At 41.5% G+C, this 25,967-nt stretch overlaps 1 protein-coding gene across 2 annotated transcripts in view; it reads right to left on the reverse strand.

The window, feature by feature from the left end:
- LOC140563997 (zinc finger MYM-type protein 4) overlaps positions 1-25,967 on the reverse strand; it is a 38,271-nt gene that overhangs the window by 5,371 nt on the left and 6,933 nt on the right. Inside the window, exons 4-24 of one of the 2 annotated variants that reach the window (XM_072688988.1) lie at positions 25,174-25,229; positions 24,787-24,948; positions 23,312-23,384; positions 22,620-23,025; positions 21,685-21,847; positions 20,981-21,187; positions 19,343-19,490; positions 16,766-16,881; positions 14,108-14,452; positions 13,757-13,907; positions 13,218-13,390; positions 12,373-12,517; positions 10,735-10,851; positions 10,484-10,527; positions 9,506-9,650; positions 8,754-8,884; positions 8,483-8,618; positions 8,171-8,362; positions 7,309-7,376; positions 801-921; positions 149-300 (exon numbers count right to left, since the gene is read on the reverse strand). In XM_072688988.1, coding sequence (XP_072545089.1) covers positions 149-300; positions 801-921; positions 7,309-7,376; positions 8,171-8,362; positions 8,483-8,618; positions 8,754-8,884; positions 9,506-9,650; positions 10,484-10,527; positions 10,735-10,851; positions 12,373-12,517; positions 13,218-13,390; positions 13,757-13,907; positions 14,108-14,452; positions 16,766-16,881; positions 19,343-19,490; positions 20,981-21,187; positions 21,685-21,847; positions 22,620-23,025; positions 23,312-23,384; positions 24,787-24,948; positions 25,174-25,229 — 3,251 coding nt within the window. Of the gene's footprint in view, positions 1-148; positions 301-800; positions 922-7,308; positions 7,377-8,170; positions 8,363-8,482; positions 8,619-8,753; positions 8,885-9,505; positions 9,651-10,483; positions 10,528-10,713; positions 10,852-12,372; positions 12,518-13,217; positions 13,391-13,756; positions 13,908-14,107; positions 14,453-16,765; positions 16,882-19,342; positions 19,491-20,980; positions 21,188-21,684; positions 21,848-22,619; positions 23,026-23,311; positions 23,385-24,786; positions 24,949-25,173; positions 25,230-25,967 lie in introns of both variants that reach the window. The other variant, XM_072688987.1, reaches the window with a different exon arrangement.

Raw genomic sequence — 25,967 nt, forward strand, 5'->3', positions numbered from 1 at the left:
ACAGTATATAGGAATGTAACAGCATTACTCATATTATGCAGCCCAGTTAAGAAAGTGGTGTGGGTGTATAGGTGTGTGTGTGCGTGTGTAGGTGTGTGTGTGTGGGGGGTGATCTGGACTGAAAAAATGAAAGCTGTGAAATCCAAACCTGCTGGATGCCCAAACACAGATAGTAGACGCTGTCAGGTGCATAAGCCTGGCCGTTCGGCCTGCGAACTTCGCTGATGAAGCGACACAGGCCGTCGCTAAGCTCCGCGGCGCTGCACTGCAACACGTCCTCCTGCACAGTCAGAGGGCTTGCTGACAAGGACACAGACGGAAATGTCATTAAGGCACACAGTGGGGTTGGTCAGCGCTCGGCCGCGAGAGTGACATTCACTTCTGACACGGTCCTCTCAAACACATGAGTCATAACAGCGGAGAAGCTGCCAGGCGAAAGGAGGCAGAGATTTCACACTGATGCAAGATTATGTAACAAAACTTTATATAACAAACCGTTTCGGCTGTGAGAGGAAAACCGATCCTGAGCCGACCAGGCTGTGAAACCTTCCTTAACGCTTCCATAATTAAAACTATTCTATTTATCAGAGGATAAAGATGCGGGAACTATTGAAAATATTCCAGTATTTCAAGGCAAAACAGCAGAAAACAAAGCAAAACGCAAGTCCCAAGACTGTTGCTTAGCAACATCAGTATTAGTGACAGCAATCTCAGCATCACCAATACAGCGTGCCGGGCAGCAGGCTTAACAAGACCATTAAAAATGTTTGTAAATGCAGAGGCCTGTTGATGAAGCTTACCATCGTCTGGAAGGGTTCTGCTCCGCACCCAGCCGGCCCAGGCCTTCACTCCGTACATGTGACGGATTTTCGAGCTGCTGGAGGAACTGTTCGCCACATCTGCTACCAAACGCCTCCGTCCCTGAAAGAAAGGGCAGATAAAGATGATGCTGAACTTTAAGACCAACACGGAAAATCGATAATTAGACCCATGTCTACAAAAAACGTGACCGTTCTCACTCATTAAACCTCCTGGCCGCGAAGTTTTGCAGAATTAGAAATCCCAAAAAAAGAATATGGTATTAGAAATTCAAAAAAACGAAATAAACCTTTACTAAAATATTGTAATATGCTATAATAAATGCTTGACCACACAGTAAGAGTGTCTAGAGGAGGCTAAGCTGAACCAAAACTGGAGAAAGCAAACCCAGAGCAAACTCTCAACTCTCAAACTGAAAGAGCTGCTTAGAGAAAGAGTTCCCCCAAAATTCCACACATTATAAAAATTCACACAGCACGATCCACTTTTTATATTTATTTATTTATTTATTTATTTTTATTATTATTATTAGACCCCTGAACAGAATTGAGACTGAGAACGTCCAGTCTGTTAGAGCTGACAAATTCCCAGACAGGATTAAACCTGTTTTCTCTCAATGGAGAACAAACCCATTCAGAACTCACTCGGACTGTAGACTGTAGTCTAAGACTAGCCTTAATCCATCGATCTATTAAAGCACCATACAGAGTTTAAGAGCAGGAAGCTGGACGCTGCTTTGGGGCAATAAAGAAGGTGATGGTAAAATGATACAGCTGGTCACCAATTATGAACATCTTTAACACTGACCATCATTTACAGAATGATTACCTCAAATCTGCACTGTTAACTGTAGTCCTCAAACTGGAGCTTCACTGACTCCAGATGCAATCAATTACTATTTATAATACAAAATAATAAAAAAAAATTAAAAAGGGAAAAATAAAACAAAAAACAAAAAACAAAGGAAAAACAAACAAAAAAAATCCCACAACAGCAAAAAAAAAAAAAACTGCCAAAATAAACAAAAACCTTTACTAAAATATTGTAATATGCTATAATAAATGCTTGACCACACGGTAAGAGTGTCTGGAGGAAGCGAAGCTGAACGAAAGCTGGGGAAAAACAAAAAAAACAAATCACAGCCAAAAAACAATAAAAACAAAACAAAGGAAACAACCAAAAATAAATAAATATATATATATATATATATATTCCTATTCCTTGCTCTATTGTATGCAAGAGGTTGCAGATCTTTGCCAACTGCAGGGGACTGTCATTCAGTTTTTGGCAGCCAAAGCTGCAGTCACCCACGAGCATGGCCACATGGTGCATTTCGCGGCCATTAAGGCTCAGAATTGGGAATACCGTAGCTACACGCTTCTGAGCATGCACACAAGTAAGGCTTTCTGTCTTGTCCATCCTTCCCGTAAGCAAAACTGGAATCGTACTTCCAACGATCAGCTCATCCAGAAGTCTTTGCTCCAGCTGTGTGAGCGTCTCACAGTTCCTCCCGCTGTGTTCTCGAGTCCATATAGTTCTTCAGCAGCATTTTATCATCAGACACGCCTTTCCATCCTCGGTTATACAGAGTAACCGTAGCGAGAAGACGGTCACATAGCTTCTTCCAGGCTTTAGGATCAGGGTTCTCCACCAGTTCCTGTTTGGCTTGCTTCTAGCACGTCTAAGACGATCTTGTAGATTGAGGACGTCTGCAGTAAGAGCGGCGACGTCGTTCTGGCTCACAACAGAGCTTGGTGAAGTGCAAAAGTGTGAGGACATGCAAGTAACCCAGTGCTTTTCCAGCAGCTCCATTAACGTTTTGGCTTGAGCTGTAGAGTCGTCATCATCTCCCATTGTACTCTCCTCTAAAGCAATCTGAGTGGCCGGTCTCAGGGAGTAACCCTGGTCTCGGGGAGTAACCCAGTTTCAAAGCGATGCTTTCGTTAGTGCCTCGATCAAAACAACAGAGTTTAGGTCGTGGTCTGGATTCATGGCTGGGTTGGGGGCTAGACATAAGATTAGGTCTTCTTGACACGTCAGTCTTGCAGGACTTCCCAAGTCTGTGCTTTCAGGGCTCTCCACGCCACAGTCTTTAACACAAGAAATCCAATTTGTCCCAATTGGTCAATAAATTCTTTCAAGTTAGCCGTAGACTCCAAATCGTCAGCCATGAAACTCTCACAAAGAAGAATTTCCGCTGTTTTTTTAGAGAGGGGGTCTTCGGTTTGTTAGAAGACTCGGCAAAACCACTCATCTTCTTGGCACCTTCTAAGCCCAAATCGAACCTGGCTGGAGTGAAAAGTTGCTTCAAAAGCTGGACACTGTGGTCCACCCCCTTCACGGCCAGCATGAGTCTTCCCAATCCTCTCATCCTCTGATATATTTACATGACTCTACCTCGCCCATGTTTTACAAAAAGCCAGTCACCACACCTGCAAATCAAAGAATTGCCCTTGATATGCTCCAACACATCGTCTGCATGCATCCCATTGATGATTTCTTCACAAGCCCCAGGAAGGCAACCTTGCAACGGAAGCAGCTTAGATGCAGCGCACCGAAACCTTTTACGGTAACCCTTGCCTTGCCTTCGCAGGTACTGGCTCGCAGAATAATCCACAGAAGGCCGCGTATTTGGAATTAGATCTCCATTGCTGTTTCAGATAACATCAATATTGTGCTGATACTTGCCTCTGTTACGAAGTTGTTGAAGCAAGAGAAGCCTTTTTTCTCCGATCCCTTCTGAAAACCTCGAGCTTGTGCTACATCTGCCTCATTTGCATGTTTGTGCAACAGATGCCGAGCTATTTTGGAGTAGGATTACTTACAGTAAACACAGAACTGCTTTTTGTGCTTTAATCATTTCTGGCCACCAACTGTTATCCTGCACGCGTTCACAGTTAGTTGTTGGGATGCAACTGAGCTGGAAGACGTACTACAGCTTGAGCTGGATCCTTGAACAGACACCGGACTTGAGGGTGACTCAGTCTGTATGACTATCTCTGTGGTGGATTTCATCTCAGACTGGGAACTGGAGTTCTGGCATGATGACGAACCCAGAGACCCAGAGCCACCTATGGTCTCAGCTAACTGTCCAAAACGGTCGTCAGAGTCCATGCTACAAGAGAGCTGTTCATTAACTGCATCATGTTCAGATCCCACGTTTTTCAATATATGGACTAACCTCTGGCACATGACATGAAATCAAACTAGCATTTTGGTTGTATCGGTCACTCTGACTAGGTTCAGTATTAGGTTCTGCGTTGAGCAGAGGACTGGACTCCATATTGCATCTGAGAGTAGCTTCAGGGCCTAATTCAACCCTGTGCATTTGTTTCAGTACTGGGTTGCACAATTCCTGGAAGGTGCAAGTCATCACTAGGCTGGGAGCCAGGACCTGATTCAGGATGAAGCTGTGGGTTAAGTTTAGGATTGGACCTCACACTGAGTGAAAGGCATGATCCACCACTTGCCTCATTAGTCTGTGGGCTTGGTTCAGGACAGCTAGACTAGACTAGACTAGACTGAGGGCTAGGTTCTGGACTGGGACTGACAGCAGGGTGATGGCACGAATCAGTATTAAGTGAGAGCCCAAGATGTAGATCTGATCTCGCAGGGGTTTCAAAATGTGCTTTATTAAGCTGAGGGACAGGCTCAGGACTTGAGCCGGAGGTTTGCTGGCAAGATCCAGGACTAGGGTGAGGACTTCTCTGAGGACTGGATCGGTCAGGGGCTTATTTGCAGACTTCGAAACTAAGCTGCCGGCCTGATTCAGGACTAGGAGGCTGACCAAGATCACTATTGGGTGTAATGAAGGAATCAATACTAGGCTGACTTAGCTGTGGACTTGGTGCAAGATCAGATTCATTGCAAGATTTAAGACCAAGTGGCTCTAGGAGTTCAGGACTGGACTGAGAACTCTGAACGGGGGAGGATTCAAGACCGGGTTGAGAGATGGATTCAAGGCTGATACGGATACTGGATTGGGGGCTGGACCCAAGACTAGCTTGTGGTCTGAATTCATGACTGGACATTAGATTTAGCAACTGAATTGAGCTTAACTAGGCTAGCAGTTGGGAGGTCAGTTCAGATGTAGCTTGGACACAAGGTTCCAAACCAGACTGATGGCTCTTAGTATCCAGTTGTTGCAATCCATTTAAAGAGGACATGATTCATCTCGATCATGCAGGAGCGCTCATGTTCCCGCAAGGCACTGCGGAGATGGAAAGCCAAGCAATACTGGCAAGGCAAATAATCCATCGTGGACTTCACCATGTTTGGTTTCTCCACTTCCTTTTTGAAGAACAGCCACATTAAGCTGATAATTACCTTCCTTGCAAAGCTGTTTAAGTAAGAAAAGTCTTCTTTTAGATCCCTTTGAAAATGTTAAGGCATGTGCTACTGCTGGTTCATTAGCATGTTCACGTTCCAAATGTCTTGCTGGTTCGCCATTGTTTTTTTTTTTGTTTTTGTTTTTTTTTAACAGTAAACACAAAGCTGCCTTTTGGTGCTTAATCTCAGACTGTCCACTTTGTTGACAGGTATTCTCAAATTTGTCCCTGAAGAGCACACTGACCGGGAAAGAGACGTGAGCTGTGGGCCAGATTTGCTATGTGGTTCAACCTGCTCATCATCAGCTAGTGTACATTCCTCCAAACTACTTGAGATGTTTGGATCTGGACTGAGAGCCAGTGAGCCTTCTTCAAGTCGCCAAGTTTCAATTTATAATATTTTAAACTGTGAACAGTCCGATCCGCTGTCCGGTTCGTCCTTTAGCTCATCCGCAGTAGCTGCCTAAACACAAAGACAAATTTCCTTAAGCATTTAACTCCAAATCCTTCTACTCAAAACAGAATACAATGAATTAACATAGAAATAATATGATCACGCAATCTTAGTGCTTATTAGAGCAGTGCCTCACACGAACTCTCCACTGAATTCAACTGACAAATCTACTTTAGAAGGACGTCTAACACTACAAATACTCCAGACATTAATATTGCTGTCTTAGAGCATGTCTGAATTTTAAAAACGCAGTGGTGGCTCGGCGGTTAGAGCTCCGGGTTGACAGGGTTGTGGGTTCGATACCTGGGCTCGGCAAGCTGCCACTGTTGGGCCCTTGAGCAAGACCCGTCACCCTCTCTGCTCTCCAGGTGCTGGAGTTGGCTGCCCACCGCTCTGGGTGGGTGGGTGTGTACTCACTGCCCCTAGTTCTCTAGTGTGTGTGTGTTCACTACCACAGATGGGTTAAATGCAGAGAACGTGTTTCGCTGTACATAGTGCAGTGAGCGATATGTGTATCTTTACCTACAGATAGTCGGTTTTAATTGTAGATCAGTCAAATACTACCCTGACATTCTGCTGAGAAAGCATGCAACAGAAGCTTTCGTCTGCTTTTACTACTCATATGAAAAAACCCTAGACCAACACCCTCAAAACTGTCAAAAACCCTCAAAAAGTTTATTTTCCTACTTCCCTAATTTTCCAATGAAAAACCAAAAATGGGCACACTGAAGAAACAGGCAGCAGCAATTTCCCACTGGACGGCACTAATTATCTTAGTGTTTACTAATACAGCGGCAACCCAGTAATAAATACTGCCACACATTTCTAAACTCAAGCAATTGCTTTAGCCAATTAGCTTAAATTTGTGAAACCAGTTGCAAACAAGGGCAGAAAAATGAATATACAGATCTTAGAACTTCTATAATAATGAGATTTGTATCAGTCTTTTCAACTTTGAATTATCAAATTATCCAATCGTTAACTGAGAACAACAATGACAAAGGAACTATGTAGACACCTGATTTAGTGCAAGAAATATAAGTGCTGCATATAAAATGAGAGATCCTGTTATAATAAACAGAGGCACAAAACACGCATATAAACAGAATCTTCATACTAAACCTTACTTATTATAATAAACTAAACACACAAACAAACAAATAAACAAAACAAAACAAACAGACGACAAGAACAACAAAGTCCATCTTACCTTAGGTTGATAACGGCTCCTTGCAGTACTGAACTTGCGCAGGGTTTTGTCTTCAGGACCATGGTTTGAGTGACGCTTTGGGCAATTTGTCTCGTCCGTCAGGTAATTTTATTTACTTTTTTTAATTTTTAAATTCAGGACATCAACAACAAAAGGCTGAGCAGTGTTCGTACCGTTGTTCGCAACTTTCACTGCAGTTTTTTTCTAAAATTGTACATAAAGCACTTTTAAGAATATTACTATTACCTGCAGGTTAGGCCAAGTCAATACAAATGAGATTTGGGAAAGTCCACGCACACATGTATACACACTCTCAATACACACGGTCAAATGTATACACACGGTCAAAAGTTTTAAAACACCCTGTGTTCTAATTTGGCCATGGCTTCAAATAGAAATAAGCAGATCCTGTCTTTCTTTTAAAGAGAACAGAGAAAGAGTGGACAGGAAATTACCTTAGAAAACAAACCCTGAGTTTCTGTGGTGTTTAAACTCACCCGTTTTCCTCTCTTGCGCCGCTTTGATGGCGACTTCTGCTCCTTTGCTGAGCCGTGGTCATTCGAATCTGTAAAGTAAAAAACTTAAATTACGTCCCAAGTTGTTGTAATGAATTTTACTGATGAATTGGCTGAATTCAAAATATTTAATACAGTAATAGGTGACGACAAATTTCTTAAATGTGGGCAAAATCTAAAGCAGAACATCCAAAAAAATGGAAAAACTGGAGTGGGCCACAGCTCGAAGAATCTTAAGTGGTTAAAAAAAAAAAAAAGAACATTGATGGAAATTTTACACAATAGTTTTAGTTAAACAGAGCGGTCAATCAAACTTCTTAAACTTAAACAACCCAGCTGTTGTGCAGTTCTGGAACAGCTTCCCAGAATTCTCTATGGTTTTGGTTCATTTAAAAGACTGTTTATAAACATCAGTTTTCTTCATAAACGCTGATCCTTACTCATTTTACCATGTTATTAATTATCAGCTGTGAGAGCTGATACTAACAGAATCGTGTGTTGTCAAAATTGGGCAATTTGATCAATATTACTAATGTACTGGTTGGGCTTTAGTAGTGACTATAAGTATTTAAGCCTTTCATTACTGTTGCAACAAAACCTAGTATTTCCAAAACAGTAACTTTACAGGAGATGTAAAAAAAAAACATAATAATAATAGCTTTCAATATGAAGACATTTTGTAAAAAGTAAAATAGTAAAAAAGTAAATTATAAAGTATGTAAAGTAAAACAGAGCATTTCTATTGGTCGATTAGTGTAAAGCGCAAGTGGAGTTTTAAATATCATGTACATTTAAGTAAAGTATGTTTGTGCTCGGTTTCAGAACTGGACAGAGGACCACTCACCAACAGGAAAGTCCTTTTCTAAATCTAGCAGGCTGGGTGATGTGGATGCGGTGGGGGCACTGGCTGGTCTGGCTAACTGAGCCACAGGGACCGAAGGCTTAAGATTGTGTGAAGAATCCTCTGCATCGGCCCAACTGAAGGGTGTCGACCGGGCCTCTGACTCCAGGTCTCCACTGTAGGTACTGCCCTGGTCTGGACGTGTAAAGAGGACAAATTAATTTAACAGCATTTAACCTCCTGTAACCTGGTAAGCAGTCCAACTATCGAGCATCTAAAAATACGTCAGTGGTCTCGAAGTGATCGTTCACACACCCCCACGGGAGACAGGCCTGTCTTTGCTCTTCTCCACATCTTCGTCCTCTATGGAGCTTTGAGAGGGCACGCTGCCTTTGGTGCCGCTGTCCTGTGTGGACGCTGAAGAAGCAGACATGACCATTGGCACGGGTACCTGGAGCGGCAGAATAAAATACATTTTAAGTCAATAAAATCATATATAATTAATTAATTAATTAATGTTGGAGGTGTGAGCATGCAAAAGAAAAACACTGCTGTATCAGAACAGAGCAGGTGTAGGAGGACCTACAGGCAGAGGGAGTCCTATGGGCACTGGTGTGTACTGGGTGTACAAGTGCATGGGCACGGGAATGTAGACAGGCATTGGAATCGGCACAGGCACTGGCACCAGCTTCACCTTCTCTCCATTTTCATCAATCACTGTGGACAGCAGAAAAGGATTAGTGGCAATATATACATATCTATGAATATCAACCTATCAAAAACAGTCACACCCTCATCAGGGTATTAAAAAGCCTTTCATGAGATCATTCAGGTGTGCTACTGCAGAGAGAATTTGATAAAGCTGCTCAGTAAATCACTGATATTAGAATAAACGCTAATAATAACACTCCTACAGAAAGTGGTGGTGGTGGTTCTCCATCACTGTGTTCATCATTAGAACATCTCCAAAGTTCTCCTCTCTCATGGAGTCTAGTGTTATTTAGAGTTCTCCTCAGATCAACATCTGGTTTGGTGGTAAATCAGGGCTTAATGATGGTAAATCAGGTGAGCTGCTGCTGCTGCTGCTGATGGAGTTGAACACATCCTCCACGCTGTGCTGGCTGGACTGGGGTTTCCAGGAGAACCCTGGAGGAACCGAGCTCTGTTCTTCAGACTAGCTCACCGACAAGATCTCACTACTTTCTTTCTTCAGAATGAGAAGCTCTTGTTTCTCCTTTTTACTGGATTTATGTTCACCTGCTTTATCTGTTCTGATGAGATCTGGAGCTTCTACAGTAAAAATTGCATAATGTGCAGTAAGAGCAAATAGGACTTCACCTGTCTCAAACATTGGTTTCGGAGGATCTAGCTGACACTGGATAGCCTGCTCTTCAATGATCGGTTTGCACATGAGCGCCTTGTTCTTGAGCATCCGTCGCTGATGTGGGCTCGCGTTCACTGCAGCATCTGTTTGGGTACTGGCCTGGGAGACAAAATTGGTTTCCATAATTATCTTTTTACTCTTAAAAAATAAGTGCGTCTTAATTCTACAGCTCAAAAAGTCGTTCACTCATAAATTAGGCCATTGCTCCTTTTATTTGAACCTTGTTTATGTAGCAGCTAAAATCTCTACTCTGGTCTATGTATACTGTGTATGCTATTGTTCTACTGTTCTCTGTATATTGTGTATTGTCTGTAAATTATATGTAGAGCAGCTGCATATTGTTAATACTAGAGAGACTCCAACAGCCGGAAACTAATTCCTTGTGCGTGTGTGAACATACTTGGCCAAGAAATCGGATTCGGAGACTAGGTGAGGGCTGTCTTACAGTGTTACAGTAGCAGCCAAAGTCTGGACACACCTGGTTGAAGGTGTGCTGATCATAATCATCTTAAAAATATCTGAACCAAATGCTAGAGTGACTATTATTTAAACAGGACACTGGGGGCAAAGGGGGGCAGGGGGGGGGGGTGTATAAGGGTGGACATAGCCTTAATCGCCTATAAGATCCAATCAGCTCCTTTTAGCTCAACCTAGGCCTACAACTTGGGCCTACTTGAACCCCCACCAGCCACAACATCCTAATTATAGAAACAAAAATAGTCACTCTAGCATTTGAATCTAATGTTTTTAAGATGATGATGATGATGATGAGCAGCACACGGGTGTCTCCAAACTTTTGATCATGAAATATCTGTTTAAAATCAATCCTAACACCGCCTGGAAGCCAGTGGAGTGAGGCTCGCAGTCACACTCCGTGGTTCTATTGCAACCCTATGTAAAATACTGGTGTGTGTGTGTGTGTGTGTGCTCACATCGCCGATGACTTTGGAGCTGGCGTTAGAGGTTGGAAGCGCTCCTGCAAAGAACACAATTTCAAGTTACACCAGCAGCTCCACCTTATTACTGAAACAGCAAATACACATAAATCTGTAATTAACTTTAATTAAACATAAAAATAAATGAAAATACTAGATTAGCATCAGCTTTCGGTATCAGTACTGACGCTGTAAAAAGCAGTATCGTGCCATCTCTGCATACTGACCTTTACAGTATCTGAGCGTACCTGTCAGAGCAGTGTTTCCAGCCAGCGCAGAAGCCAGTGAAACAACACCCCCAATGACAGGCATGTCTTTAGAAAGAGATAACGGAGCTTGAGCTGCGGTGGCAGCAGTGGTTATTCCTGTAGTGACGAGACAAAAAAAATAAATTATATATATATATTATTAATTGTGTGAGCAAGTGTATGGAGTTTAGGACAGGCTCTTCTACAGAGTGGCTTACAGACTTATCATACAGTCATTTAGACTGCTGCCTGAAAGCTGGAAGGTCATTGGCCATTTTCTTTTAATCCCAGTTTGAGTCATTTCTAATTTCACCCAGTAGCTAGAACTCCGCCATCACACTGCGCTACCAGTGCTGGGAGGGTGAAGGCTAGCTCATACTTTCTCCAAATCATATGAAGCTTCAAACTGCCACTACTGCAATGTTACTGGACAGCTAAACACACCAGGGGGGGTATGCTAACTGCTAAATCTGTTACATCAGCTAACAAGAAGGGGGGAGGGGGCATCCTACCCATCCAGAGGGAGCCATGGATCTGATAATGGGACCATTGTAAGATGTTTCTGAACAGATTTTAGGCCCTACATGCTACCAACAGTGAATAATGGCATGATGCAGGATTTTTATCCAGTATGAATCTGAAGGGGATGCAGTTTTACAGACTAACTGCAATAATTGTAAGTGTAAATAAATGTTGTGCATCCACTTCAGATTCATACTGGATACAAATCTTCAGTCTAACAGAAACAATAATCAGAGTGATTTTTATCCAGTATGAATCTGAGGGGGATGCAGTTTTACAGACTAACTGCAATAATTGTAAGTGTAAATAAATGTTGTGCATCCACTTCAGATTCATACTGGATACAAATCTTCAGTCTAACAAACAATAATAGAGTGATTTTAATCCAGTATGAATCTGTAGAGTGTAGTTTTAACAGTCTGATTGTAATAATTCTGTTAACCGGGACAATCTGCTATAATTAGGGAAATTGCACGCTTACTTAACAGCAGTAATAATTGTGAAATGGTTTTAATCCAGTATGAATCCAAAGTGGATGCAGTTGTACAGTCTAACAGCAATAATTGAAGATTTTAATTCAGTATGAATCTGAAGTCTAGGTAGTTTTACAGTCAAACAGCAATAATAATTGTGAAGTGATTTTAATCCAGTATGAATCTGCAGTGGATGCAGTTTTACGGTCTAAAATTAAATAAAATCACTTTTGTCGTCACATCACATTACACAGGTGTAAAGGTGAGTGAAAAACCTGGGTGCATCGTCCCTGGAGTATTACCCAAAAAAAGAAAAAATAATTTACAATATTGAATATTGAATATTTACACATTAGACATTAATTTACATATATATTACATATAAATATTTACACACAGCAATAATAACTGTGAAGTGACCGTAATCCAGTATGAATCTGTAGAGTGTAGTTTTGACAGTCTGACAGTGATAATTAAACGGGCCAATCTGCTATATTTAGGGAAACTGCACGCGTACTTCATCCTGAACCATCACCCAACAAAACGACACTCGAACAGCTCAACTGAGAAGCTCGTCCAGCTTCAGGCAAGAACTCCTGCCCTGATGAAAGAGGAAACAGTGAAGCTGATTGCAGAAAAGTACCGTTGCTGTTCGGCTGGTCCGGGACGACACTCTTGGAGCAGAACTGCAGAACGCAGAGCAGATTACAGAAGTGTTTTATCGTTCCGTCCCACTTCAGGCTCTCGCTGAGTGTGCCCTGATTCTTACACCCATAGCACTTCGCCATCTGTTGACAGAAACAGGGAAAAGGAGGACATGTGAGAATTAAACACAGTAAAGGACAATGTAAAGTCTTCAGGAGGGCAATATTAGCTCTGGCAGTGATCATTATTTTATGTATTATTTAATAATTTACTTAATTATTATTGTATTTACTTTATTAGCATCATTTGTTCATTTGTTTATTATTTGTAATAAACAGATCCAGGTTTGTTCTTGGTGGAATTAATGTGCTTCGGATTCTTACTGAACTATTTTTGAGGACCCACAGAGGCATTCACCCTTACAATTGCTCAAAAACACACGTTTAACCTGTGAAATAAGACATTTTACTGATGCATGAAGGACCAAAACATAATTAGAGAAAAATGACATTTTTAATAATTTGCTTTGTTATGTTTTTCTGCACCTTTAAGCACAGCTATCATCTACAAAGACCCAAATACATATGGTATATTTCTGTAAACTGCAAATGTGTGCAAATTTGCTTGCTGTATTTAACTACATAAAATATGAATTGTGCATTAAAATGGGCAGAGGTCCATCTTTTCACTTACACATGTAATTTCACCAGCCAAAGCCCTTAACAAGACAAGAGGTGTTTAGGGGCAGTGCCTTTGGTTTGCATCACTGGCCCCTCTTATCATCATCATTCACACCCATTACAAACAGCCACAAATGAGCAGATCACTATACTTGGCCCTGACCTCGTAGAAGAGAACAGTATAGAGGGACATGCACTCCTCAGTGCAGAACTCCTCTAGCTTGCCCCCGAAGTGGTTCTGGATGGTGTTGTGGGTCATGTTGCTGCAGTAAGCACAAACCCTGCACTGGGCCCCGTGTTGTTTGGCAAGGTCATGCTTGAAGAGCAGTTTGCAGCCTGTTAGAGATATATATATATATATATATATAGAGAGAGAGAGAGAGAGAGAGAGTGAGTGTGTGTGTGAGTGTGTGAGAGAGAGGTGTGATGTGCACAGCAGAAACAAGCAGTTACACTGTACAATTACATTCTTACTATGCAGTTCCTTCATTTACGGACATAATATTATAAATATGAATATATAATATAATATTATAAATATAAAAAGGTATAAAAAAAAATGTTCAGTACAAAGTAAACAGTATTGGTACAGTAGCAGTAGCAGTGCTATATGTAGTGAGCTCATATTTATGGGGGCAGCCAGTTCAGAGTGGAAGGGGGAGGAGTTTAATCAAATCAGTCACATGTGGAAAAACAACTCACCTTCACAGCAGAACGGCCGGAGCTTATGCTCGTACATGCTGATGTCCTTCACCACTTTCTCTTCCTTGCAGTACTCACACACGGCTTTGACATCCTTCTCCCTCTTGTAAGCGTCACAACACAAGCGGGAACAGAAGAGCCCAACGTGACTCTGCAACACACAGAACACAGACCGCAGGCTGAACGGGCGCAGGCTGAACGGGCGCAGGCTGAACGGGCGCAGGCTGAACGGGCGCAGGCTGAACGGGCGCAGGCTGAACGGGCGCAGTGGCTGTGGCTACTGATGCGTTTTGTCTGGCCATCATGTAGATCACAGTTAACACACAGTAACACAAAACTCACGAGTCTCACCTTAAACTGCAGGACCTCCGGTTTGGAGCTGAACTGTTTCTGGCACTGTTTGCAGGCCAGTCGAACCGCAGAGTTAGGCTGCTGCTGACCGTCCTGCGAGATTGCCAGCCCGGGTGCAGGCACGTACGGTGGAATGGGGTTTTGATTTGAGGTAGGCATAAAAGAGGGAGGATTCTGGCTTGGGGTGGTCATGTAGGATGCAGGGGGGTTAGGAATTTGTAGAGGTGCAGGGGGGCGAGACACCATGTTGGAGTGCTGGGAGGGTCCACGGGGTCCCATATTCTGGGCATTAGATGGAAGAGTGGAACTCCCGTTCATCTGAGCTGGTGACCTGTGCAGCCTCTCCTATAGACAGGAAAAAATAAATAAATAAATAATACACTAATAATTCTAATCAAATCTTTATCCCGTGCTTTTAGACAGAATGACAAACTGGAAAATGAAGACCACAGATAAATCAGATCATCACCTGAAATTACATCTTTACAACCTACAGAACCAAAAACAGTCCCAATACACCAGGCATACGCTAAACAAAGACTTTACTCCAGACTGAAAAACACCCGTTTCTTAATTTTACACAGAAATCCTCAACATCTATCCCTCAAGGGCTGTACAATATTTATTAGAGATGGCACAATACCCCATCTCTGGTGAGTTTATATTGTGAGAACCCTTTTAACTACACATTAAGCACAGTGCAGACAATTTTCACCCATAATCACATTATTAAAATTATTATAAGCTCCAGATCTCATCAGAACAGATAAAGCAGCTGAACATAAATCCAGTAAAAAGGAGAAACAAGAGCTTCTCATTCTGAAGAAAGAAAGTAGTGAGATCTTGTGGGTGAGCTAGTCTGAAGAACAGAGCTCAGTTCCTCCAGGGTTCTCCTGGACGCCAGACCCCAGTCCAGCCAGCACAGCGTGGAGGATGTGTTCAACTCCATCATCAGCAGCAGCAGCAGCAGCTCACCTGATTTACCATCATTAAGCCCTGATTTACCACCAAACCAGGTGTTGATCTGAGGAGAACTCTAAATAATACTAGACTCCATGAGAGAGGAGAACTTTGGAGATGTTCTAATGATGAACACAGAGATGGAGAACCTCCACCACTTTCTGTAGGAGTGTTATTATTAGTGTTTATTCTAATATCAGTGATTTATTGAGCAGATCAGCAGATTTTAAAGCTTTTCAGAAGAACCTTTGGTATAGTCTTCTAGATATTATGCATCATCAGATGTGATCGTATGCATTAACAAAATGACTAAAATAAATAAAAATAAACAAACAAAATCAGTGTTTTTTTTTTTTTACCCTATTCTGATCCTGATACCAGGTATTGGATCTGAGCAATTTCAAGATATTCTGCTATTTTTAAATTAAGCCTCAATACTTGTGGCCTCACAGGCCTTCGGCGGTATTGACGGGGCCTGAATGATGAAAGTAAGACCATAAACAAATCACCAAATGTTTTACGATCTGCTGTGAGAATATGAGCCTTTCTGTGGGTGTTCTGATGAATTAAAGGTACAGTGTTTCACACACACGGGCTATACTCTGGCGGTGCGCCCAGGTATGAGGACGCCCACCCAAGTATATTTACACCCATTTTTAAATGTTTAGCATGTAATCATTTTGAGAAAACAACCACATTCTGACTGCAATTTGGGTTCGTCCATATTGAAGATCACTAATTTCAGCTCGGGGCCAAAAAATACATTTTTATATCCTTGATGCAGAGAATTGGGATCAGGCTAGTAAAGACAGGGCTGAGCAGTAAAGACTGGACAGGCGTGCTGGGTCAGTGGTTGGTGTGGAGCTGGACTCTGCACAAACTGCTCTCTGTCATGGATGATGATGATGGTCACTCACTGCACACTATCATTATGGACCAAAGGAGTCAAAGTTCAGTAGCAGGCTGCTGTCCCAGCTGCTCTACAGACAGACTCAGGAGATCCTTTGTTCCGAGAGCCATCAGACATCATCTTCAGCTCTTTTTATTGGAGAGGAGGACGGATGAGGACTAAGTCTCTTATGTTTAATTAGAGGTTTAATCATCTGCACTATTTACACTTTACCATACATCCGCACTCCTGGACATTACGATTACTTGGGGGCAGTAGTGGCTCAGCGGTTAGAGCGCCGGGTTATCGATAACAGGGTTGTGGGTTCGATTCCCGGGCTCGTCAAGCTGCCACTGTTGGGCCCTTGAGCAAGGCCTTTACCCTCTCTGCTCCCCGGGCGCTGGAGTTGGCTGCCCACCGCTCTGGGTGTGTGTGTGTACTCACTGCCCCTAACGTGTGTGTGAGAGTGTGTGTTCACTACCAGATGGGTTAAATGCGGAGGACACATTGTACACTGTACAGTGACAAATACCTTTACACCTTTTTATAGTCATCTCCTCAAATGGTCATTTTTAATACATTTATTTATTTATTGTTTGTATTACTGGCTACTGGCTGCTAAATTTCCTTCAGGATCAATAAAGTATCTATCTATCTATTATTGACGGAGACTGCAAAGACTAACACCATGACTAATATCGAACTTTCATTCAAGCTTTACATTTGTGTGCTTAAATATGGGGACTGACGCAATGGCATGTGGAGCACACACACACACACACACAAACACACATATCTTTGAGAAATACCTGGAATCTGCCAACACACTCATATGAGCAGAAGTTCCGGATGGATCCATCAGGCATAGCCAGGTGATACTGAGGGATAGCTAACTTCTGGCAGTTTGTGCACGGGAACGAGGCACCTGTATTAAAACAAATAAAAAATAAAATAAAATAAAAATTATACACACACACACACACACACACACACACATACACATACATACATATATAAAAAACACACAACACAAAGGCTATTAGTACGAATATGCATGCACTCATTCATTTAAATATACAGACATATTTGCTCTCAAAATTAATAGTTTAGGTTGCTTTGGTTCTGAAATCTCCCAAAAACATTTACTTTATTAATTCATGGCCATGTTGCATATCAGGTTACATTTACAGCATTTAGCTGACGCTCTTACGAGTTCTGAGCGACTTACAAGGTTACTCGTATTACAGAGGTGGGCCAATGTAGTGTTATGAGTCTTGCCCAACCGAACCAGGGTTCGATTCCCAGTCCCAGTCCACCAATACGAGTCGAACCCTGGTTCGGTCCCACTTGGTGCAACAGCTCACCGGCAGCTACTGGTTTTATCTGTTGCGCCACACCAACCACATTGTTGGTTTTACCAGTGGTCATCTAAAACAAACTCAAAAGTGAATTACTATTATTTTTTTATTTTTTAAATAATGAGTGCATTGATTAAATGTTGGTCTAACTATATAAAGTAACTGATCATAATTCAACACTGAAAAAAATAACAATGTAGCTGGGTCAGCACCTTCAACAGATCTCAATGAAGACCGATGGATTATTAGGGGGGGGGAAATTGCTGCAGTATGATCCATATTCTAGTGTGAGGTGTTGCAATGCACTGCATGTCATTCAAATTCCCCCCAAATAATCCAATCTTATCTAAAGACGTTCACACACAGTTCATCTCCCTGCCCATCAGCCACAACATTTACATCATCTGCCCAATATTGAGTAGGTTCCCCTTGGGCAACCACAACAGATCTGACCATTCGAGGCATGGACTCCACAAGACCCCTGAAGGTGTCCTGAAGCTGTGGGATCTGTCACCAGGACTAACATCAGCAGCAGATCCTTTACATCCAGCAAGTTGTGAGGTGGGCGGGGCATCGATGAGCATCAATGACACCCATGACCCTGATGATGGTTCCCTGGTTGTCCCTACTTGCACAACTTTTGGTAGGTACTGACCACTGCATACTGGGATTAACACCCCACAAGACCTGCTTGCTGATGTTCTGGAGACGTTCTGATGACCCAGTCATTGTCTAGAACCTCACAGTTTGGTTCTTATCAGAGTGTCTCGGATTCTTACGCTTGTCCATTTTTCCTGCTTCAGCTCCTTTATCATCTTCAAGACCTGACTGTTCACTCGCTGCCTGATAAATGCATCCCTTGATGGGAGCCACTGCAGCTGAAGATAATCAAGTTTTTTTTTTTGGACAATTTCACTAGGGATGCACCGATCCGGCTTTTTCAATTCCGATACTGATACCGATACGTAAACTTTGAATATCGGTTGATATCCGATACAAATCCGATACCATTGCTGAATTAAAAAACTGTATACCTCACCATGTGGGAGAGACTTAAGGCATCAGGATTGACTTAAACATTACTTTATTACCTTTGTAAAACAAAATAACAAAATAACACAGATATAAATTAACTTAATTGCTATTTATTTGTCACTAAAATAAACAAAGGTACAGGACCTTGACACAGCATTCAAATTCAAAATAAAAAAAACAGGAGTAAAGATTTTTTTTAAATGCATTAAAATAAATAAAATGCATCTGCCAAAACTAATAACAACAACATAATAAAAAAAAAATTATTATTATAATATATATTATATATATATAATTATTATAATTATAATAATTAACTAAAATAATTAGCTTTACTTTGTCTTACACACAAACAATAATTTACATTTTTCGCGTAAGCATTCATTCAAAATAAAATCTAGCAGCTGAACCTGAGAATAAATAAGCAACTTGGTCAAACATACAAGCAGCATCCAGAACATACAGGTCAGGCTCACACCAACCAATTAAAGTAAAAGGATCGGTTCAACGGATCGGCCTAATTATCCGATACCCAATCCAGCAAATTTGGTTAATATCAGGGCTGATATTCGATCCTAATATCAGATCAATGCATCCCTACATTTTGCCTGACAGTGGTTCTAAAGTTATGGCCGAACGGTGAATGCGAACAGGCGGTCTCACAGAGGATGTATTCTGTTTATTCCACCAATTCTAAATAATGACCTGTTGGGATTATTTCTTAGGATGCATTAATAATAATAAATACTCAAATGTACAAAACTGGGACACTGTGACCGTATTGATATTCGTCCTTGATCAATAATATTGAACCCCATTGTGGTGCGACTTCTACATGCTTCACTCAATATAGATAAAACACCCTACAATTATAGCTGTTCCACACTGCAACCCCAACCCAAACGTGCTGGAGGACAGAGCCAAAGCCTCAGAGCTGTAGCAGTTAGTTACGTACAGCACGGAGTGTGAATAAAGAGTGAGGTGTAAACGTACCTGAGAGCGTGCGAGACGCCTGGCTGTTGGTTACACATCTCGAGGAGCAGAAGAACTCGATGACTCCCTGTGCGTTCGTTCCCTCCAGCATCTGGTCCACAGATTTGAACTCCTGACAGAAGGGGCAGTGAACCCGCTTACCGCTTTTCTGTAGGATACAACACACACACACACACACACACACACACACACACACACACGCATAAGCATCAGCGCTGATTTACACCCCTCCACAGTCACCTTCCTGCTGATGCCGTTTACAGTCTGACGCTTCTCACACTGCAACTCGGCACCTTGTAATTCATTATTTTTACCATATTCTCTATTCTATCATTTTATCTGCATATTTTGTGTATATAGATGTTTTTCCAAATGCATCTTTGTCCAATACTTTTTATGCATTGTATAGTCGAGTTACATAAACCCTACATAAGCCCTCTTGTTTCTGTATATTTGGCATATTTATACCGCATATGTTGCATATTTTGCTCTTTCCGTTTCTGATATTCCTTGCATTTCTGCTTCTAGTTCTGAATGTTTTGAATATTTCTAAATAGCATATTTTGTTCAGTATATTTTGTATATTTCATTCCGTACATTTAGTATCGTTGTGTATTTAGTATAGTTCTATAAATGTAATATATTTAGTTTTGTACATTTAGTATGTTTCTGTATCTTCTGCATATTCAGTAGAATTCTGCATATTAAATACATTTTGTTGTCTATATTTATGACATTTAATACATTTAGTTTTTAATATTCAGCATAGTTCTGTAAATTTAATATTTACTTTTGCATATTTCTGTATCTTTAGCACTGCATATTTAGTACACCTTACCGTTTAACAAAAGTAGTACTGTATATCTAATATATTTGATGTATCTGTAGTATTTGTCTATTTTGTGTATTTAGTCATGTATATTTATCATAATTCAGCATATTTAACATATTTAGTTATTAATATTTAGCATAATTCTGGACATTTCATATATCTATATCTATATATATATAGTTATGTATATTTAGTAGTTGTCTGTATATTTCATATATTTAGTTATGCACAGTTAGCATAATTCAGCATATTCAATATATTTAGTTATGAATATTTAGCATAATTCTGGACATTTCATATCTATAGTTATGTGTATTTAGTATTTGTATATTGAATATATTTAGTTTCTGCACATTCCTGTTCTGCATTTTCCTGTACATCTTTCATTTCAGTCCATTTACTTGGTATATTTCTGTATTTCTAGTCCTATCTTTGCGAACTAATATTTTTAATGTAATGGTTTTGAGCCATCTGAACATAAGCCACACATACAGAAAACAAAATGTAATAAATATATTAAATACTACTAATAATGCTAATAAGGAAAGTACCTTATACTGTACCGTATACATATTGTAAACTAATACATGAATATTTTATATATGAAATTAACAACCATAATATTTTAGATTGAAAGCTGAATGAATCCATAGCAGTGCTTCAGTTATTATTGAAGAATTGTAAAGCTGAGTAGTCCTGGCAGTGTCCTCCTATCCGCCCAACGGTGAAGCTTTCAGCATTACAGGAGCAGTAAAGTGGAGAACCTCATTACAATGAACCACTGCAAGGATGGACTCTCGGCAGACCTGCTTGTAGGTGCTGATGCAGACGGGGCTGCAGAACTTTTTAACAGCATCCTCGAGCTGGACCAGGTGGTAGTTTCCCGTTATTGTGCAGTTCCCACAACTCTCACAGCAGCTCATAGACAGACGTCTGGACGAGCGGAAACGAGAGAAACATTCGTCACTGCAGAGCTTGTGAAGAACACCCTGGTGATTAACCTCGTGCTGGATCTGAGAAAGGAGGGAAGAGAAATGAAAGGGGGGGGAAGGGGGTTAATTTCTGTTGTTTAAAACACAATATCCTTCATATCTGAATAAAGGGGGGCTAATAAACCCATTATCTGGCTCTGTAAACCTATTGTTTTTGGGTTTTTTTAGATTTGGCCACAGGGTGGCACTAGGCAGTCCCCTGCAGTGCCTTTGGAGAGTCAGTCATGTCCTGGCACCAAAGTGGTGGACCAAACTTCCCCTGGGTGTCTGAACAGCAGAGTCCAGCGCTCGCTGTCCTCAAACCCAGACTGAAGACCCTCCACTTCTGAGAGGACTGAGTGTGCAGAGTGTGTGAAGGACTGTGTCTCCAGACTGACTTCTGTATTTAGTAGAGTCTAAGATTAGAGGGGTCTAATACTGGATATTACCTGTACCCCAAACCCCCCAGTCTGCAGGGGTCAATTCCCACAGAGGTAGCTATCCCCCCCTCCCTAAATATGGAAGGTGAAAGGGCTTACCTCACTGGGTTTTCTGCACATACTGCATCTTACAATGTCATCTTCATTTAATCCCTCAACCCTGGATTTGTAGATGGTCAGGCAGGCCTGACTACAGAACTCCTTCAAGGTGTTCATAGAATCCACCGGAACGGTTATCAAGTCCTTCGGATTCCCAATCACCCTTAGGAAGAGTAGGACAAATACATACAAATTAAAAGAGAATTTAGACCAAACATGAAATATAAATAGTTATTTTCATGGAAATATGTATATGATAGGGCTGAGCGATGTGGTAAAAATACTGTATCAATATTTATCACAATATATTTAATCACAGACTAAACACATCAGTATCATATCTTATAATCTACTGTTCAGATCCTCTCCTGTACTGAATCCAGTGATTTCTACTCAACATCTGCTGCTCTTCATCTAATGAACCCTTCAGTCTAATTACTCTGTTAGTAATGAAACCTGCAGCTGATCAGTGTTTATTACACTAACAGTCTCCTCCATATGATTAGAGAAGCTTACTGTGTATCACGATACGATAAAATATCATTATATTGCCCAGCTCAGGCTTGGAACAGCTGACACTAGGGCTGGGCAATCAGGCAAAGATGAATCTAAACAGTCATTCAGAATCTGTAATCACTGTAATCTTTCCTATGTTGATTATTTAATATTTTAATTTTTGTGTTGATGTATTGCCACCTTAAAAGGAAAACATAAGTAAGTGCACTATAGACCCCTGTGGCATGGCCTAAGCTTTTGGCCTGTCTTCCTTCCATTACTTTTACTTTTCTACTTGAAGTCGTTCTGAAACCAGTACTTTTACACTTTTACTGGAGTAAAAAGCTTCAGTTGATACTTCAGCTTCTATAGAAGTCTTTTAAACCCTCGTATCTCCACTCACTTCTACCTGAGGAAGAGGATTCAGGCAGGCGACTCACTTGAGGCAGAGGTGGCAGGTTTTCTTTGGGGCAATACTGATGGTCGGCGGCAGGGTGAAGCCAGTCAGACAGACAGTGGAGCAGAAGAGCTGGTTGGAGCCTTTCCTCTGGAACGCCGTTTGGCCTTTCTGCAGGACCTTGGAGCAGCCCGAGCAGCAAATCCGTATGGACGCAGCAGGCGGCTGGAGCTGGGGAGGCGGTGGGGGCTGGGGCTGAGGCTGAAGCTGGAGCTGAGGCTGGAGCTGGGATTGGAGCTGAGGTTGGAGCTGGAGCTGAATCTGGGCCAAAGGCTTGGCTTGGAGGTGAGGTTGCGGCTGGGCCGGCAGGACCATGAGAGGAGCTTTAATGGCTGAGGTTACCTGGCTTATTGTAGGGAATGGAGGCGGCTGGGAGGCTGCAACAGAAGCTGTGGAGAAGAAAGCAGATTGGGACGGTCATGATCATTTTGTAGGAGGTAAATGATTCACATAATTAAAAAATAAAATCAGGGACAAATGTATGTAAGCCTTTTTAAACCATTAATGGAAGTCGAAGTAAGAATTTTGGAGAATTTCTATTGGTGCATTAGTCATGAAATTTGCTCTGGGTGTGTGTGTGTACTCACTGCCCCTAGTACTCTAGTGTGTGTGTTTACTACCACAAATGGGTTAAATGCAGAGCACACATTTCGCTGAACATGGCAGTCCACTCACCAGACATGGCATCAGTGGCTCCTCTAACAGAGAACACAGAGCTGATCCTCAGTTCATCTGGAGGGGGTGCCGACTGAAACGAAAGTACACAGGGGGATAGAAGCATGACCTTTCATTAAGAGTGAAACCTCTTTATATATTATATTACTCAAACAGAAATCCCAATAGATTATATGATAAACATCAACACTAACAATAAAAACACTCAGTACTAACTCTCTCTCTCTTTACCTTCTCAGAGTAAATGGCCACCCAGCCCGACCTGCTGAAAGACTGCCTGCTGAGGTCCCCTCTACCTGCGTCAGACCAGCTGCCACCTACCCGTCCAACCATCAGGCCCCCCCACCCACCACCACCCATACCAGACCAGCGGCACACCCTCCTACCACTGCTACCTGTCTAATGACCATGTTCAAACCTAAACGGACTCTTAACTATCTGCCACTATTAATACCACCACTATTAATTATTATTATTAAATTAAAAGAAATTTAATTTTCCTGCGAGAAAAAAAGGATCTCTAACTGTTCTGAGATTAAGCTCAGATAAACCCCTTCCCAGACTCTCATCACTCTGCATCTCCACCCTCCTTCCTGAAGGCCTCAGAGAGCTCTCTGGATCTGGCCATGATGGTGATCTTCTTCACCACCAGCTTCAACCATCAAGATCAGACCAGACTAAACGTCTGAGGTTTAAATCAGACTCCAGACTCCTCCAGAATAATCCTCTCCAGCCATGTTCTGATCTGGGGCAGTGGTGGCTCAGCGGTTAGAGCTCCGGGCTGTCGATAACAGGGTTGTGGGTTCGATTCCCGGGCTCGGCAAGCTGCCACTGTTGGGCCCTTGAGCAAGGCCCTTTACCCTCTCTGCTCCCCGGGCGCTGGAGTTGGCTGCCCACCGCTCTGGGTGTGTGTGTGTACTCACTGCCCCTAACACATGTGTGTGTGTGAGTGTGTGTTCACTACCAGATGGGTTAAATGCGGAGGACACATTTCGCTGTACAGTGACAAATACGTGCACCTTTACCTTTACCTTTCTGCAGCTGATCTTCTGAGTCTGATTCTACACATTTGAAGGAGTAATAAATGTGAAGGGGTTTTAATTTTTTCTACAAAATCTCTATTAATTCTATTTTATAAATGATGATTAAAGACGTTTCTTCAGGTGTGTGAGTTTAGTTAGATCACCTCCATCTTCAATCATCCAGATGATTAAATAATGTAATTTTAAAGTTTTTTTAAATCATAAAAGTAATTCATCCTGTCTGTATATAAATAAATATGACATTAATTTAGTCATTTAAAGCATACTATTTCTATTTAATAGTATTGTAGTATTGGGGAGCAATTCATCTCTAATTTCAGCAACAATGTTTTATTATTTATTGATTTTTAAACACAGTTTAAAAAGGTCCGCTGCCCATCTCATTTAAATACCAACTCAGAGAGGTTCTGTAACAGTGAAGATGAAGCTCACCTCATGATCCCCGTTCTCAAGCTCCTCCTTAACACGGCTGATGTCGGACTGTGGAATCAGGGCTTTATCGTAGCCCTCGTCGATGGGCTCATCTTTAATTTTCGTTAATGGGGAATACACCGTTTCCTCTCTACCGTTTCCACCGGACTCCTGAGACGACGCCTGCAGGGACAGAATGGAGGAATAGGCCAGACAACTAGGACAGGCATAAAAAGCAGGGCTGCACAATACAACGTTTCAGCATCGTTATGAAAGCACCCAAGTTATTAATAAACCGATCACCAACAATAGGAAAGTCCAAAAATGATAGTAACTCCAATTACAGACCATAAACATACTCCGGTCACTCTACAGCCAACTACAGGCTCGCGGTTCCCTTTCACTTACACTGGCCTCATTTCGTGACGTGCCCTCCTTCATCCGAGACTGCTGGGCTTTGTCATCTGGAAGGGAACATGCACAGAATGAGTAAATACACCTTTTATGGTGAACATTATTAATGCAGATTATCTCCACTACTACTGTCCACTGAGGGACAAAGACACATCAGGGATTAGTCCACGCTGATCAGGACTGAACCATGCAATTTAAAATGGATTATTTTTAGCCTCTTAAACTGCTATAGGGATAAATGGCTTTTCTGGATATATGGTGGATATCATTATGATTTGTAAGACACTGCCCAACTCCAGAGGTCATAAAACAAAAAGCGTGATTAGTCCTGATTAAGGAGATTTAGCGCAGTGTGTAAAACACTGGATAAACATCTAGACCCAGGCCCTGACTTTGTACAGCATGCCTCTAATGGCTCAATTTGTCCATAATTTGTCCAAAATTTAATGCTTCTAAAATATCCCTCACAGAATTATTAGTAGTGTAATAATAGTGTATTCATAACCATGTGGCGTGTGTGTGTGTGTAATATTATATATATATATATATATATATATATATATATAGCCATTCAGTGCTAGATCTTAAGACTTAAACCAGCTTTTAGGTACAAAGTGTGTGTTTTTATTTTTCTGTTTTTGTTTTTTTTTTAATCCTGTTCATGGTGGAGGGATACATGCAGGGAGATGGGTGGGCAAAAAAAATACATAAATAAATAAATAAATAATTAAATTGGATCATTTAAATAAAACATAAATCATAAAAACGTAAAGTTGCAGTGCTTAAAG

This window comes from Salminus brasiliensis, chromosome 10, assembly GCF_030463535.1.
Source record: "Salminus brasiliensis chromosome 10, fSalBra1.hap2, whole genome shotgun sequence".
NCBI lineage: Eukaryota > Metazoa > Chordata > Actinopteri > Characiformes > Bryconidae > Salminus > Salminus brasiliensis.